Source organism: Mus musculus, chromosome 8, assembly GCF_000001635.26.
Source record: "Mus musculus strain C57BL/6J chromosome 8, GRCm38.p6 C57BL/6J".
NCBI classification, from domain to species: domain Eukaryota; kingdom Metazoa; phylum Chordata; class Mammalia; order Rodentia; family Muridae; genus Mus; species Mus musculus.
Genome location: NC_000074.6, coordinates 93,954,308 through 93,969,960, shown reverse-complemented (window position 1 = coordinate 93,969,960; position 15,653 = coordinate 93,954,308). Strand labels below are relative to the sequence as shown.

Genomic DNA, 15,653 nt, shown 5'->3' with positions numbered 1-15,653 from the left:
GCAAAGCCAAGGAGAAGCCTTCAGGAGAGTCTTTGGGCTGAGCTTGTCCTTTGGCATCACAGTGGGTGTGCAGAAGGCTGGGGCGGTTTGAGCTCCTTGGAAGCACCTGTTTTCCTCTTGGAGAGAAAGCCCTGGCCATGGAAGACGGGAGGGGCGGCCGGGCTTGTTTCTCCCTGTTTCCTGCCCCAGTCTCAGGTCACTGGGAACCATAAAACCAGATGTGCTGGAGGAGTTGCAGCCAAAAGAAGATGCCCATCTTCCTGCTCTCATTCCTGTTTGTGTATGCGTGTGTGTGTGTGTGTGTGTGTGTGTATAAATGTGCCTGCAAGAGCACACACATGCACACATGAGAGACAGGAGAGAGGGGGCTGAGGGGAAAGAGGAAAGACAGTTTCCTCAATTACTGTGCTACTGAACTGTCTCCCCTCAGTGACAAAATGTTGAGGGACCTAGACAATCCTGTGGAGAAATTCCTGACCCACCACCCTCCCAGGGTATGTGGCCAATTGTCTCCTGTCAGATTGAAGCCCACCCCAGGGACGATCGTCTGGAAGGCAGAAGGTGAGACTTGGTACAGACAAACATTCTCTTTATTGAGCTACACAGGAATCCATTAGAGAAGTAGGCTGGCAGTGTCAGGTGTCACAGAAACCTCACCGTTGGGAATAGAAAGGCTTACAAAGACCCGTGGGCTTTTTATTTTTATTTTTTTTTTTTTACTTTTTTCCTTTTTTCAAGTTTTTTTTTTCTGTATTTTTAAATTTTTTGTGTTTTGTCTTTCGCCTCCTTTATTGAAATGGCTGTGACTGGTCTTCAGTAAATATTGTCTTAAAAGTGAAACCATGAACAGGTCTGGGGTTAGATACTAGTCAAGTAGAAATGACATGGGACTGATCATGAAAACTGGCTTTAATGTAAACACTACATTCCATCTTTTTAATTTTTTTTTTGTTTTTCTTCCATCTTGTGGTATTTAAAAACTTTATTTTTTTTGTTCTTTTTATCTGCAGCACAAACATCCCAACATGAGAGCGAGGGAACACAGGTCACTGGAACAGAGAGGAGAGGGGGCCACACACAGGGGAGGGCTTCTGCCCAAGGCCAGAGGCTGTGATGTTAAAGGAAAAACAAAAACAAAAACCAAACCACACAACCCCTGTTCCCCAGACCCCAGACACTGGCAGAGCTGGTCAGGTATGCATGGGAGGCACTCACTAGGACCAGAAAAACCAAAAAGTTAACAACACAAAGGGAGTGTAGGAAGGGGCTGGGTGAATTGCTTCTATAGGGCTGGATTTCTATAGGTGATGAGCGTTGTCTGTGGCAGCTACCCCTGCCAGAGCTGTGCTTTTTCTACGCAAACTTTGAGTGTGTTTGGAGTCGCGTGGCTGAGCAGGGCGGAGCTGCCACTGCCTGGTGGTATATGAGGTGTCTGGGCAGCCCACAGGCATGGGGAAGGGTGGGTACAGTGGCCAGTGGCCTTCTAGACAGACTAGCCTGACATGTTCCCACCAGCCATGGGCTGCACAGAAGCCCTGGGAGGCGCCAGGCCCAGCACTGCCTCTGTGTGCCAGCCCCAGTTCTGCTGAGGTGGGGAAGGGGGAGGGTGTGGGTACAGACATTTTTTTTTTAAACTTCAAAATAAAAAGGAAATATGGATTAAATGGTGAGTTTTCCTTTTTTCTTTTAAAGCTACAAAGCACATGAGAAATGGTTTTTGTTTTGTTTTTTAAAATCCTTTCAAGTTCTAAATGTAAAGACTCAACTAAAACTGTATTCTACAGCATTCTACAGAAATACACAGCCGTCAGTCACTCTGGGGTCGTAGGTTAGACAGGGGCTTGGTACAGAAAGGCTGTGTGTCTTACAAAGGCCAAAGGTCATGCTACCAGGAGATCAACATCAACAGCAAAGAGTCCATGAAGCAGTCTGTAGAGAGAGAGATAGGGGCCAGTCTGACCATTTTCTTTGACTTTACAAACCAACCAACCAACCAACCAACCTAGAACATTTAACTAGTGCAGGTGGTGGGGCACAGTGGGGAGCCCGCAGTAGGGGAAGCCCAGCCCTGCCTTGTACCTTGCTTCTAGCCTGGTCTGCCAGTCCAGCCCTCCCCAACCGCTCACACCTCATCCATGGGCCTCTTCAAGGGAATCTGGCTTAAACTCTAGGTGAGCTTGGGCAATGGCTCACACATCCCCTCCCCTCAATTATTTGAGAAAGCAGACCAGGTCTCCCATCTCCCTAATTTTCCCCTGTTCCCATGAATAAAGAAAACTCAGGAGACAGTGGATTGATCGGAGCAATGATTCTTCTAGATTCCTGAAATAAACAACCACCACCCAAGAGAGAAGGGTCCTTAAGAGTTCTCTGTTGTGGCTAGAGGGTAGGGGGATGTTTTGAGTGTTGGCCGTTTCTTAAATGGTTTTGGAATTTGGGAAGGAGCAGGGCAGAATTGAGCAGGTAGCCTTGTATTAGGATGCAGGGGGTTTGGGGGCTGCTGTCGAGAACCAGGTCTCCCTCTGCCTGCCCTGCTCATAGCCCTGGGGATATCTAGAGGAAGGATTGCCAACCCAGGCTCCCACCATGCCCTGTGTGAGTGTGTGCATGCACATGTGTGCATGCTCATGTGCTGTCCCAGGAAAACTGATGAGCCAGGGATGGTGGTCAGTCTGTCCGCAGCTCTTTTGAGTATTAACTAAAAACATTTTTCTAATATATACTTGTGTATAGATAAGGTTACGTTATGCCTCTTTAAAGTTTATTTACCAACTTGCACTGGTTAGTGGTGTGTGTGTGTGTGCACGCGCATGTATGTGTGTGTGTGCGCGTGTATGTGTGTGTGTGCACAAGCTGTTCTGTGAGTGCTGGAATTACCAAATAGGTTGCTATACAGGACAAGAGGTCAGTACAAGCCGCAGCCCCGGAGATTGTTGGCAATGATGATGTCGGTGACGGCGTCGAATACCACCTGGATATTATTCGTGTCTGTGGCACAAGTCATGTGACAGTAAATTTCTTTGTTGGGTGAGCGGTTTTTGCTTTCAAACTGTGTTTGGATGTAGGCAGCTGCATCTTCATAGGTGTTGGAGCCTGTAGGAAGATATAGAGGAACAAGCGAGAGGCCCTAGTGAGAGATGGGCGTGAACGGGATGGTCGGGAGACAGAACAGGTGAGGTGAGACAGGAGGGAACAGCAGTGTTACCTCACCCCATTCCCAAGGGCAAGGCTGCACTGGAGGCTACAAACCACCAAAGCCCTTTACTTACTGTGTTTGTATTGTATGTCTATCTATGATGGCTCTGGGCAGAGCAATGGCCACAGATGATCTCATTTGTACTAGATTAACAAATCTAGATAGAGCAAGCACCTTTCTGTGGCATAAAGCTAAAATGTACACCAGCTCCACAACACTTTTTTTCTATTTAGTTTTATGTATATGTGTGCTTGTATGTATGTATGTAATGTATGTATGTATGTTTGTGTAGCACATGCATGTTTTTGTCTGAAGAGGCCAGAAAAGGACGTTGCATCCCCTGGAACTGGAGTTACAGACAGTTGTGAGCTGCTGTGTGGATGCTGGAAATCAAACCCAGGTTCTCTGGGAGAGTAGCGGGTGCTCTTAACCACTGGGCCATCTCACCAGCCCATTTGACTCTTTCTAAGATTGACTTTTATTTATGTGTATGTATGTGTGCGTGTGTGAGTATATGCATATGTGAGTGCAGGTGCCCATGGAAGCCAGAGAGGGCACTGGATCTCCTGGATATGGAATTAGAGGTAGTTGTGAGGCTCCTGATGTGTGTGCGGAACTGATCTTAGATGCTCTGGAAGAGCAGGAAGCACTCTTGATCACTGAGCTGTCTCCATCCCCAACCCTGCAATTCTAATAAACCTGTGAACAAAGCCGGGGGAGGAGGGGCACCAAGAGGTGGTCTTGTGGTATTTAGGTGTGGTGGGCATCAAGCCAGGCTACGGTCAATCTTTATGTAGTAACACCCTCTGAGAGGTCTCTTCGTGGGCTGGGGCATTACTAGGAAGTCTCAGTTCTTGGGTAAGTAGATAAGACATGGGAACAGTGACAGGCTTAAAGGATATTATTATGTGAGATAGCCATTGGGCTCCTACAATGCTCCTAACAGTTCCTTTGGGGTGCCCTTGTTTCTGGCAGGCTGGTGGGCATAACAGGGCATATATCTGTGATGATTTAAGGAGCTTCCCAACCAGCTACAGTCTTAGGACTCCTGGATCTGCCCTGTAGGCATCATTTAATTGAAGAACATATACTAGAGACCATGACAAGAGTTTGGAAATGTACAGAACAAGGAAGGTGCCCCATCTCCCTCGGTCTGTTAGGATATGGCCCAGGACAGAAACAATGGTACCCTGGGGAGAATGAGCCCAGGCTGGTTGGCAGGGGTGTGGGTCACTGGAGGCATTGGCTGGCAAGGACTTTCTTTCCTTCTGAAACAAAAGCTAGCTCTAAGCTGGAGTTCCAGGCTGGTACCAAGCCACTGTGACGGTTGAGGAGTGGGACATCCCTCAGGTAGGGTCAGGGTTAGCCTCTTCTACCCCTCATCACAGAGCTCCTGAGAGCAGAAGCACACTCAGTGCTGAGCTACAGCAAAGCCACCAGAGAGAAGGGAGTGCCAGAGGCTGCCCTGTCATGGCACTTCCCAGATGGAAAGTTCCAAGAAGAACAGGCAGACTTCCAGATGGAGGTCCTGTCCCACTGTGCCACTTCTGCTGAGCCTGGTGTTCTTACACAGTTACCTTGCACATCCTGGCCCACCCAGTCTCTCAGACAGTGACCTCCTAACCCGCTTCCTCGTCCTCGTTCTGTGTCCCCATACCTCCATATCCCATGGTGGCATAACATTTGTGACTGTTTATTATCCCTTCATGCTGTCTGCACTTGCACTCTATCCTCTGAAGGCCCTGGAAGGCTGGGGACATCTAGCACCTACCCCGCACCCAGGACACATTCTTGCTGAGGCTGAGGAATTCAGCAGCGGCTGCTAAGAGCTGTGCTTACTGGCATGGCCTCCTTGGCCTTTGGCAGGTGTCTTGGCACTTGCTTTGCCTGCAGAGGGTCACCCTTGGTTCCCTCAGTACCACAGCAGAACTGACCATCAATTATGTAGACCTGGTGCCAAACGCTCATCTCTCACCACTCCTCTAGCCACCCCAGGGTGCCATCATGGTCTGTTATGGCACCCAGATGAAAATGGGGTGCTGCAGACTAAGTAACTGGCTTCCTCTGCACCTTGCACTTGGCAAGCCTCACGGTACAAACTGGTGGGTCATCTCCTCCACATGGCTGGTTGGCTAGTGAAGGACTGCCATCCACTGTGCTATAATTTAGGACCCCTTTGGCTGGCTCTGGGGACCTGTGTGGCCCTAGGACCTGAGACTAGTGCTACAGACTAACTCCTGGGATATGTCAGTGAGTGAGTTCCAGGTCCAAGCAACATGGGCCCATTCCTGGAGTACGGGACACACCCTCTGCCTTTGCAAGGGGTTGGTCCTGTCCTCAGCATGATTCTGCTCCAAGGGGTCCCTAAAACTGTCTAGTCTCTAGAGGGTTGGGCTGGCCTGGCCTCTGGCATCAAATCTACCCTGCCTTTAGCCTTTCCCTCCTAGGCCCATTTGGAAAGAGCTTTTTTTGGCATGGGGCAGGGGCAGGATGGCTGGGATCCATTCCTACCCCCAACTCCGAGAACCATACAAAGTGGGAAAAAAGGCCCAGCACAGGCAGAAGAAATGCAGGCGGGGTGGGAAAAGCTTGCAATACATGGCGTGGTATGTTCTAGAGGGGGGAAAATGCAGTTTTTGTGTGGTTGTGTGAGATGGGGGAGAGCTGGCATGGTGGCGAAGGTGTGGCATGCTCAGGACAAACTGGTGGCAGAGCATGGGTGCCTGAGCCACACCCACAGGCTACTGGCCCCTTTCTTTTCTCGAGAAGGCCGCTGTGCTGGGCTAAGGTGAGGATAGGTATCTCATGAGAACTTGGAAGGCTTCCCTACTAAGTCCTGAGACCTCAGGGAAAAAAAACAAGCACAGGAACAGCAGTGGTCCTGCCTTGATCCCTGAATCAATTGCCATGGTACCCGTGGCTTGGGTAAGGCCTCTGCCTACTCAGAGACATGTCCACGACTGGTCATGTCTCAGTGCTTCTTCAACATACTAACAGACTCCTGCACTGGCCCCATGCTCGCCAGCTGGGTCTGCACAGTGCTGGCCCAGCCTTGTCCCTGGAGCCTACAGGTTGTGGGATTCCAGTTGGTGTCTTTCATGGTGTGTGTGTGTGTGTGTGTGTGTGTGTGTGTGTGTGTGTGTGTGTTGGGGGTTGGGGGATCCAGGTCCACAATCAGGCCGGGCAGGAGCTTTCTCTTATACAGGGCCATGAGAACACGCACGCACCTGGGTATTCGGGAAAGCAGATGGTCAAGGGTGACTTCTTAATCTTCTCGCCAAAGAGGTCTTTCTTGTTGAGGAAGAGGATGATGGAGGTATCAATGAAAAACTTGTTGTTACAGATGGAGTCGAAGAGCATGAGAGACTCGTGCATGCGGTTCTGCAGCCCCGGCGGGGAGGGGAGAGAGCAAGACAGAGAGAGACACACACAGAGACAGGGAAGAGAAGAAGAGAATTAGGTGTAAAGAGAGGCTGGGCTGGTTAGCACCCAGGAGGCCCTGAACCCCACACTCCTCCATGAGGCCAGTGTGTAAAGCCTACAGGTGGGTATGCATCCATGGTGCATCTGAGGCTAGAGTGCCAGGTATCCACCATTCTGTGCCAATGGGAGACTTGGCCTGGGAACCCGCTGTGGCTCTCTGGGTGAGGCTGAGGTTAGGATACCCAGAATCTGAATGGCGGAGTCGCTAGGCATGTGATAGTCTCTCTAAAATGTGTGTGAGCATGGTGCTGGACTGGAGTCAGCTGGGGTTTCGCCTTGTGTCTGGATCCTGGCCTCTTTCATGATGGGAGGATACACACCACGGAGATGATGGTGTGACCACTACTAGGATCCTTGAGGGCAGCTATTCAAGGGATGTGGAGGGCCATTTTGGAGGGTGGGGCAGGAGATGCCTCCTCTTGCTGGGCCTAAACCAGCCACAAGCATCCTTAGAAGGTCTTAATCATGGTAGATATGAATTACTATCTTGTATACAGAGTTGTCCAGTAAACGGCTGAGTGTGACGGGCACTCAGAACAGAAGCCCGAGTTTCAGAAGGAGGACCACTGCTCCTAGGCAAGGGCCCCCTGTTTTTACTCTAGGAAGCCAAGTGCATTCACCCATTTCCTGGGGTAGAGGAGAGCCTTATTGCTCTGTCAGTTAACTTCTCCCTGCATAGAGAGGTGTGGGAGAGGCAGCCTGTCTTATTGTCCTAAACAATCTGTTCCAGTCCTGGGACTCTCGGCACCTGGGGCTGAACCCAAGCTCTGAGCAATCCACACTAGATCTCTCTAGCAGGGAAAGGAAGGAGGACAGAATGGGTGTGGGTGCTGATGAACAGTGCTGAAGCTCATGGACCTGAAACAAAGAGTAGGAGCTGGGTTAGCTGCTGGCCTGGTGGCCATTCTACTACCTTCCCGTCTGAGCAGGAGGCATAGGAAGATGATTTGGTGACCATGACTGGTCCTCGGGACCCACCTTGCACCAGCATCGTGCCCTGCGCTCTACCTGCCTTGTGTCATTTAGCTTCATCAGCCTATAGGGGACAATAAAGTGACACAATTGGGACCCTAAATAGTCCCGGGAGGTATGGCTGGGTTGGTGGAGTGCTTGTCTAGCATGCTGGAGGCTCTGGCTTTCATCCCCTCCCCCTGCAAGAAACAGAGGCGTGCATTGAGCCCTGAGGGTTGATGGTACTGTGGGGTGCACAACCCAAGTTCTCAGCTGCTTCCCACATCCCTCGGGCAGCAGAAAAAAAATATCGTGCCTCTTGCATATACCACGAATTACCATCCTTTGATTCTGCTAAGCAAACCCAGAGACCGTCATTCTTATTCTTCAATAAAGCCTCCCTGTCCTTTACATACGACTCACTGCCACATCGGTGAATCTGCTCAAGGAGGTTGAACCATATTGCCCCGTGTTCAGGACCTAGCACTGTGACACTGGCAACCAATGCAAGCCTGGTAAGAAAGCTCGGAGACCCAGAAGATCCAACAGGAAGAGACATTCCACTCCACAGGGGCACCGTGTCCTACGGTTGTCAATGCCAAACCTCAGCCGGAAGCAAGTCCTCAATGCCACTGCCCCTGGGTCCCCAGCACTGCCGAGTCTACAGATCACCGTGGGCATACTGCAGACAATGGGAATGCTGAGGACCAGGAGGAACTCACAGATGGGTCACCAGAGTTAAACAAGCTACAGCAGGAGGCCACTTGCCTATGGACAGGGCTGAAGGATCCTTAAGGGTCGCTAATGCTTAGGTTTGGAGGACCCAAGAGCAGGTCACCAAGGCTCCTGGGATCCCTGCCTGCTGAGTCTCAGCCCACCACAGTCCCTACCCCAACACTGTTATCCACCCAGAGTCTATTAACACAGTGACCGCAGGTATTCCCAAGGGCTGAGGTTCTGGGAGCCGCACAGATTAGCAGAGGTTCTGGGGTCGGAGGATGTACAGAGATCTGCTCTGCAGGGTCAGGGTACACAGCAGGCCTGGACGGAACTCTGGGAGGGCCATGAGAAGGGAAGCTATCAGTGGGGGAGCACACGCCGGTACTGAGACTTTCCATGCTCAGCCTGACAGCCGTCCTTCAAGAGCCCATTATTACCATGCCCAGAGCACAGGGCTTGTACTTCCAGGAGGAAACAGATACCAGGTACATTCATATCACACACCACCATTTGCATAAAAAGAAAAAAATGAGAGAGAAGTCAGGGTCACAGATGGCCAGCAGCCACCTGCCCGCTACTGCCTTCACACGGAGCCTTTGGATATAGCCCCAGTCCTCCCAGTCCTCCCCTGCCCACACAGCAGCAGAGCTGAGGACAGCAGGAAACCATGTCCCAGTGACCAGCATGGACTCCTAGCTATCTTGAGACACCAGGGAGTAGTCTACTAGGGCGCTGGGCCTGGGAAGCAGCTTAGCACAGGGCAGATCTGCCTTCTGCCCTTAGCAAGCTGGGCACGAGGAGGGTGGCCAGCTCGACCAGCAGCGCTGTGGCAACTCTACTAGGCTGCCCACGGTCCTGAGACAGTGAGAACCTGTCGTGTAGGCTTATCTGGCACTGACACAACACATCACACTCATGCTAGAAAGAGCTGGCACTTTTTATTAATGGTGGGTGACTAATAAATACATTATGGCAGCCAATAAATTATTACAATAACTAGGTATTTATTAACCAGCAAATCACTCTTCTTACAAAATTACAGTTAATGAGGGTAGGTGGTGGTGGTGGGTCAAGAGGTGGGGCGGGTGCACCTAAGAAGGCTCTGCTAAGAGGAACGTGGGGTGCCCAGCCTCTGGCCTGGGACTTGAAGGGTGTGTGTGCATCAGCCACAGGGGTCAAGTCAGAAGTCAGGGAGAACAACAGGAGTTGGGGGCTGCTGTCCATGCTGGGCAGACAACTGTGGCTGGTGCAGGAGGCTTAGGGGAGGAGAGGGCCTGGGGGCTGCTGGGAAGGGTACTGTTTCTGCTGATGGCCTTTTGTGCCTGGGGAAGAGAAGGAAGCTGCCTGTCATAGGGTACCGCACTCTGCCTAGAGGGCTCAGGACTTTGGATGGGGCCATTATTTCTGGTTTTCTTCTACCTGTTCCCTCCTTGACATGGCCATCATCTGGCATGGGGTGGCATCTGTGAGCCTGAACCCCACTCTTTAAGCAGATGAGTACACGGCTCTCCTGAGTGGTAGGGCCTGGGGAAGCCTGCTTACACCCCTGGCCCTGTTCTTTGGGATGCTGGAACTTTCTTTCTTTAGCTTGTAGCCTGATGGGATCAGCAGCCTGGAAGGTGCTTGCCTCCAGGAGCTCAATTACAGTGGAGGTGGAGCCTCAGGACTGGATTCCTCAGAGCTGTGGAGCTATACCTGGAGCTTACCGGGAGGCCCAGAAAAAAGGGGTGGCAGTTAGAAGATGTTCTGTGCCCCCAGGATCTTCAGAAGAAGGTGACAGGCTACTACTGGGTCAGGAGGGTTCATGAGTCTCTCCTAGGTGTGCTGGATCTCTGTGTCAAGAGGCTGGGTCAGATGGAGATGGGGAGAGGGTCAGGAGGAGTGTGAGGTGAACCCTGCCCTCAGGTCACTGGCTGTAGCATGTAGTACGTGGGAACCACAGGTACATCTCTCGAAGCAGTACTTTCTGCATAGGGCAAGGGCTGGGGTGAAGCGCTGTCAACCTGAGAGACAGCCTGGGTATGGGGTTGAACAGGGCACTCAGTGATATCCAGTACAGACCACACAGGTCAGATGCCTCCAGTTCCCAACAGCAGGGTGTGGACCTGAGCTGCAAGGCTGAGATGATGGTGGTGCTCTGCATGGTACAAGAGGGGACAAGGGGACAGGGCACCAGGATCTAGGGGCTCCATCCACAGAAGGGATCGTGAGAGGCTGAAGGCCATTTCTACTAATGAGTGGATCAGACTGGGAGGAATCCATCCCCGTTCCCACACCAGAGTCCACCAGCACCCTCCACAGCTCAGCCCAGAGTCCGCCAGCACCCTCCACAGCTCAGCCCAGAGTCTGCCAGCACCCTCCACAGCTCAGCCTAGAGTCCGCCAGCACCCTCCACGGCTCAGCCCAGAGTCCACCAGCACCCTCCACAGCTCAGCCCAGAGTCTGCCAGCACCCTCCACAGCTCAGCCTAGAGTCCACCAGCACCCTCCACGGCTCAGCCCAGAGTCTGCCAGCACCCTCCACAGCTCAGCCTAGAGTCCGCCAGCACCCTCCACGGCTCAGCCCAGAGTCCACCAGCACCCTCCACAGCTCAGCCCAGAGTCTGCCAGCACCCTCCACAGCTCAGCCCAGAGTCTGCCAGCACCCTCCACAGCTCAGCCCAGAGTCCACCAGCACCCTCCACGGCTCAGCCCAGAGTCTGCCAGCACCCTCCACAGCTCAGCCTAGAGTCCACCAGCACCCTCCACGGCTCAGCCCAGAGTTCGCCAGCACCCTCCACGGCTCAGCCCAGAGTCCACCAGCACCCTCCACGGCTCAGCCCAGAGTCCACCAGCACCCTCCACGGCTCAGCCCAGAGTCCGCCAGCACCCTCCACGGCTCAGCCCAGAGTCCGCCAGCACCCTCTACAGCTCAGCCCAGAGGCTCAGAAGCCTCTACCTATGCTTAAAGGGCAGATTCTTAGAATGGTAATTGGCACAGGGCACAGGATTTGCCCACAGGCACCTAGGCAACAGGCACGGTTCCACGAATACAGTGAAGGCACTCTTCCTGGGAACTGGCTCCTAGCCTGCTGAGTTATACTACTACTCAGACACTACAGCATGGCCCCTCTGGGGACAAGGCCACTGCACATATGGGCCATTCCCCTGATCTGGTCACTTTCAACACTTCCCCCATACCCAAAGCCACGGCGGAGCCAAGATTCACCTGTCACACATGCTTGTCCCCCCCATGGTAGAGCTGCTGGTGACGACATGGGTGGGACACAGAACAGCCTTCCCTGTGGACCATGTTCTTGAAGGCTTAGAGTAGACAGCCTGAGACCTCGCTACCTGAGGCTGACAGTAGTGCATGACACTAGGCTGAACACAGTAGGTCGAGCAGAAGGAAGTCTTGGGGACAGGAGTGGGGAGGCTGGGTACAGGCCCTGATTCTAGCTGTGAGCTCTGACAACTGTGCTGCAATGATTTGGAGGGGCCACTTGGGGAATGGGAGCCATAGAGGGATTGTTAGGGATGCTGATTTCTACCTTCCTGGAAATGGTCCTAAAAGATGGGGCTTGGCCAACAACCCTTGACCGTAGGTGCTTTTAAACTTGGGGTTACAGCCTGTCGACACAGGTGGCCACACCCAGGGGTGCTGCTGAGAAATAGCTGCTGTTGGCCCAGGGTCTGAACTGGTCTTTTTGATCACACGAGGCCATCACTGAGATCGTGGTCTCCAGGCTGTTCTCTGTTACCCCAGTACATGGCACAGGGTCCTAGAACTATGGAGATGTAGAAAAATATGGGTAGAGGGGGAAGGGTGAGGCAACCAGACTGGGGTGGGCTCCCCAGAGGATCACCAAGATGGGGAGTGAACTCCCAGAGGACCCCTACAAGCATTTGGCATTGGAGAAGGTCCCATGCTTCCCTAGACTACCCACAGTTCTGTTCTTGTTGGAACCAAAGAGGCCGGAGCTGGTGGCAAGGTCACAGGGACTATGAAAGAGGGCCAGGGTCCTGTGACGGAGCAGGGTTCAGAGTGGAGGGCAGGAAAATACAGGGCTTGAGAACGGCAGAGACCCGTAGACCTTTCCCGACTGCCCAGGGGCACATCTGCATCTGTACAGCCTGCCACATGAGCATTCAAACCTGTCTGAACCACTGGCTGTGATACCAGCTGACTGGAGATGTCTAGGGATGGCAGGGACATATGCTGACTGTCCAAAGTTAGCTGGGGCTAGGGTTGCCAAAGCTCCACCACGCCGTTTTGCTTAGGAATCTCTGCAGCAAAGGCTCTCCCTAGGTCCCTAGGGCGTTTACCCACCTAGGGGGCTGGCTGCATGTCTGAGTTGGAGCCCACCCTTCAGGGTGCTGGCTCATTATTTGCTCCGAGACCAGGAATACACCAAGGGCTTTCGACTTCCTGACCAAGGCTGGAGTAAAGCAGGGCACTGGCTACGGGGCCTGGCTCACGAGGCCCCGATGCTTCTCCCTAAGTAATCTGCAGTTGCAAGGCTGCTTGCCTGCTCTGTCTGTGACCTGCAGCCTGTGGCCTGGCAAGTCACTATCACCCAGGACAGTTGAGCCCGTGTGAGTGGAGCCAGCAGATGGCATTCTCAGGGCTTGTCATCAACTATCAGGAAAGAGCCGCCTGCCCCCTCAGCTGTCCCACCCCCAATTCTGTAGCACAGGGATGTTTCTCCATCGGTGACCTTTGCAGTCAGCCAGTCTTAAGGAATATTCCCAACCCCATGGGAGTCAGGGCTGAGTATCCTGGGGAGCCCAAGGGCAAGGGAAGATGACCAGAGAGGGGCCAAGATCCAAAGTGAAGGAGGAGGGAACCCGTCCCCAAAGTCTGAGTCTTTGCGCCCCAAAAGTGGCCTGATTCCATGTTGGCTTTTGTCGACGAAACCACCCTCTACCAAACAGACCCTGAGGACTGCTGAGAGATGCCATCGACTATCCCCTAATCAAGCAGCACCTTCCATGGGGCCTTCCTGCCAGCCATCCTATCACCAAGGTGGAAGAGAAACCAGGACACTGAACAAGAGGTACAGAGGACAGGGCATGCCCATTCTGAATCAGATGGCAGTGTTGCCCACTCGGCCTCTGTGTAAGACACACAGCTGACCAGTGAGCAGCACCCAAGTGGCATGCCGTGGTCTCTGGCCTTGTGCTGTTCCACACCTCTGCCCAACCCTGTTCCCACGTGTCACGAGGCTGAAGTTGGGTGGGGTGGGGATGCTCAAAGGATGCCTCCTCCTGCCCCCAAGGCTAGCCTCCAGGTTTTCTTCAGTTAACAGGGCATCTGAGCAGTGACAGAGCTCTGGGTCCAGGGGAGGAGTGAGTGGCAGGCTGGGTAGGAGGCCAGGGCTCAGTAGAGTCCACAGCCCCGTAGGTTTTTGGCGATGATGACATCTGTCACGGCATCAAAGACGAATTGGATGTTGTTGGTGTCCGTGGCACAGGTGACATGGCTGTAGACTTCCTTGTGAGCTGACTTATTCTTACTCTCATACTGCCCTTGGATGTGAGCCACAGCTTCTGTGAAGGCACTGGGGCCTGCAAGATTAAACAGTAGGGGTCAGTGAGGGGAGGTGCCCAAGTCCTGGACTGGCCATTGTGTCATTGTGTGTCAGGCCAGCAGCCATGGAGCAGGTGCCAAAACCCTCCTCAGGACCACTAGCAAGCAACAGAGTAGGAAGCCTATGGGTGCAACTCCAGCAACAGTGGCTCATGCCAGCCAGCTGACGGTGGAGACTCAGAGCAGAGATCGCCTTAGGAAGCAGCAGTACGCACTATATTCCAGTGACTGGCTGTCCGAGGGTGAGGACTGTCTGGGAAGCTGTGTTCTTCTCACACTGCCTACTGACTCCAGATGCAAATTCTGTTTCACCATAAGCTGCAGGTGGGGGATGGATGCCTAGCTTTAAGCAGGTTTGCCTCTCTGTATGCTTGTGAGACTGCAGAGAGGGCAAGGACCCTCCTGACACTATGGATATGACAGGAGGATGTACTCTGCCTGACTATGAGGAGCTGTGGGCTTCTTCCCCTCTCCTTGACAACTGTCCTCTGTTTCCTTCGGACAACTGAGAGCTGACTTGCTCACAGTCTTCCAAGGTGTCCCTGCATTGATCTGCTTCCTTGGTAAGTCCAGGGAGAGGATGTTTGGGAGAAAGTGCTGGCTTGGAAGAAGAGAAGATGGGTAAGACTTCAACTTTGCATGGAAGCTCTCCCCTCACCGCCCCAGCTTCCAAGAATCTAGGGCTAGCATAGTCCACGCTAGGATCTCTTGCTAAGGAGGGAGCTGGACGAGGACTGGGGTTTGCGCCACGATGCAGAGCTGGGGTGACAAATCTGAAGGAGTCTCAGCCATCTCAGGCATGTGTGTAGGCCACAGGTCTGGCCCTGAGCATCTAACAGGCCATGCTATTTGTTAAATCAGGGCTGGAAGTTAGGCTGGTCTCTGTTCAGTTAGGGTCCCCTCCTGTCTTGATTCAAACTGATCTTGGTGACAGCACACAAGGGGAAGGGTCTCACAGGCTATCTTAAAGCTGGAGAAGAATCCGGCTGGTGAGGGGGGCTGAGCCCTGTTTTCCTCAGCTGAATGTTCTTGGGGTCCTTGCCTACTGACCTACTGGCCTGATTTTGAGAAGCGAGTGTAGAAAGGGCATGGGGTAGAATACTGTGCTGCTTGCCTGACCTCAGGCCCTGACCCACAGGCCCATGTTGCCAGGATCTGTGTCCTCCACGGCCTGGCCACCTGAGAACAGCTGACAAGGACTGGCTTGTCCTGGGCATACTACAGCCCACTTGATTGTGCTGCCAGTCTTGAAGCTCCCACAGGGTCCCTGGTCACTGATAGCTGGCCTCTTGTCCCTGTACTTTCTGCAGTATAGACAAGGGTCTGCTGCTTGCCAGAGTCTGTCCTAGCCAATGGGCTGTGTCAGTCTTGTGGTCACTTACGTGGGTGGTGCTGTTAGAATAGCTGTTTATCATTGTGATCGTAGTAGTGACATCAAATTGCAGTGATCACAGACTACATAGTTTGCATAGTCACGAGCATCTTTCACCCTTATGGCAAACCTGCAGGAGTTGGGGGAGATAGCCACATGATAGCCCCCATCTCATGGACAAAGAAACCAATCTGGAAAGGCTATGGCCTGCCTAGGCCACTCTCCAGGGGCTAAGTAGGGATAGACCCTGCTTGGCTACCTTACTCTAAGACCAGGTTGTCCCTTTGATGTTGTGGGTTCCCACTGTGCATGCGTGCTCTGCTTATAGCTGCCTCACTTGAGCTCCCTGGGTTTGTTAATATT

General features: G+C 52.8%; 1 protein-coding gene across 3 annotated transcripts in view; it reads right to left on the bottom strand.

The window, feature by feature from the left end:
- Positions 1-572: 572 nt before the first annotated feature.
- The window catches only part of Gnao1 (guanine nucleotide binding protein, alpha O), a 159,236-nt gene continuing 144,155 nt past the window's right edge, over positions 573-15,653 (bottom strand). The window contains exons 7-9 of one of the 3 annotated variants that reach the window (NM_010308.3): positions 6,424-6,577; positions 2,878-3,093; positions 573-1,929 (exon numbers count right to left, since the gene is read on the bottom strand). In NM_010308.3, coding sequence (NP_034438.1) covers positions 2,906-3,093; positions 6,424-6,577 — 342 coding nt within the window. In that variant the 3' untranslated portion in view covers positions 573-1,929; positions 2,878-2,905. Of the gene's footprint in view, positions 1,930-2,877; positions 3,094-6,423; positions 6,578-9,266; positions 13,897-15,297; positions 15,421-15,653 lie in introns of those variants that run through there. The other 2 variants (NM_001113384.1, XM_011248311.3) reach the window with 2 other exon arrangements.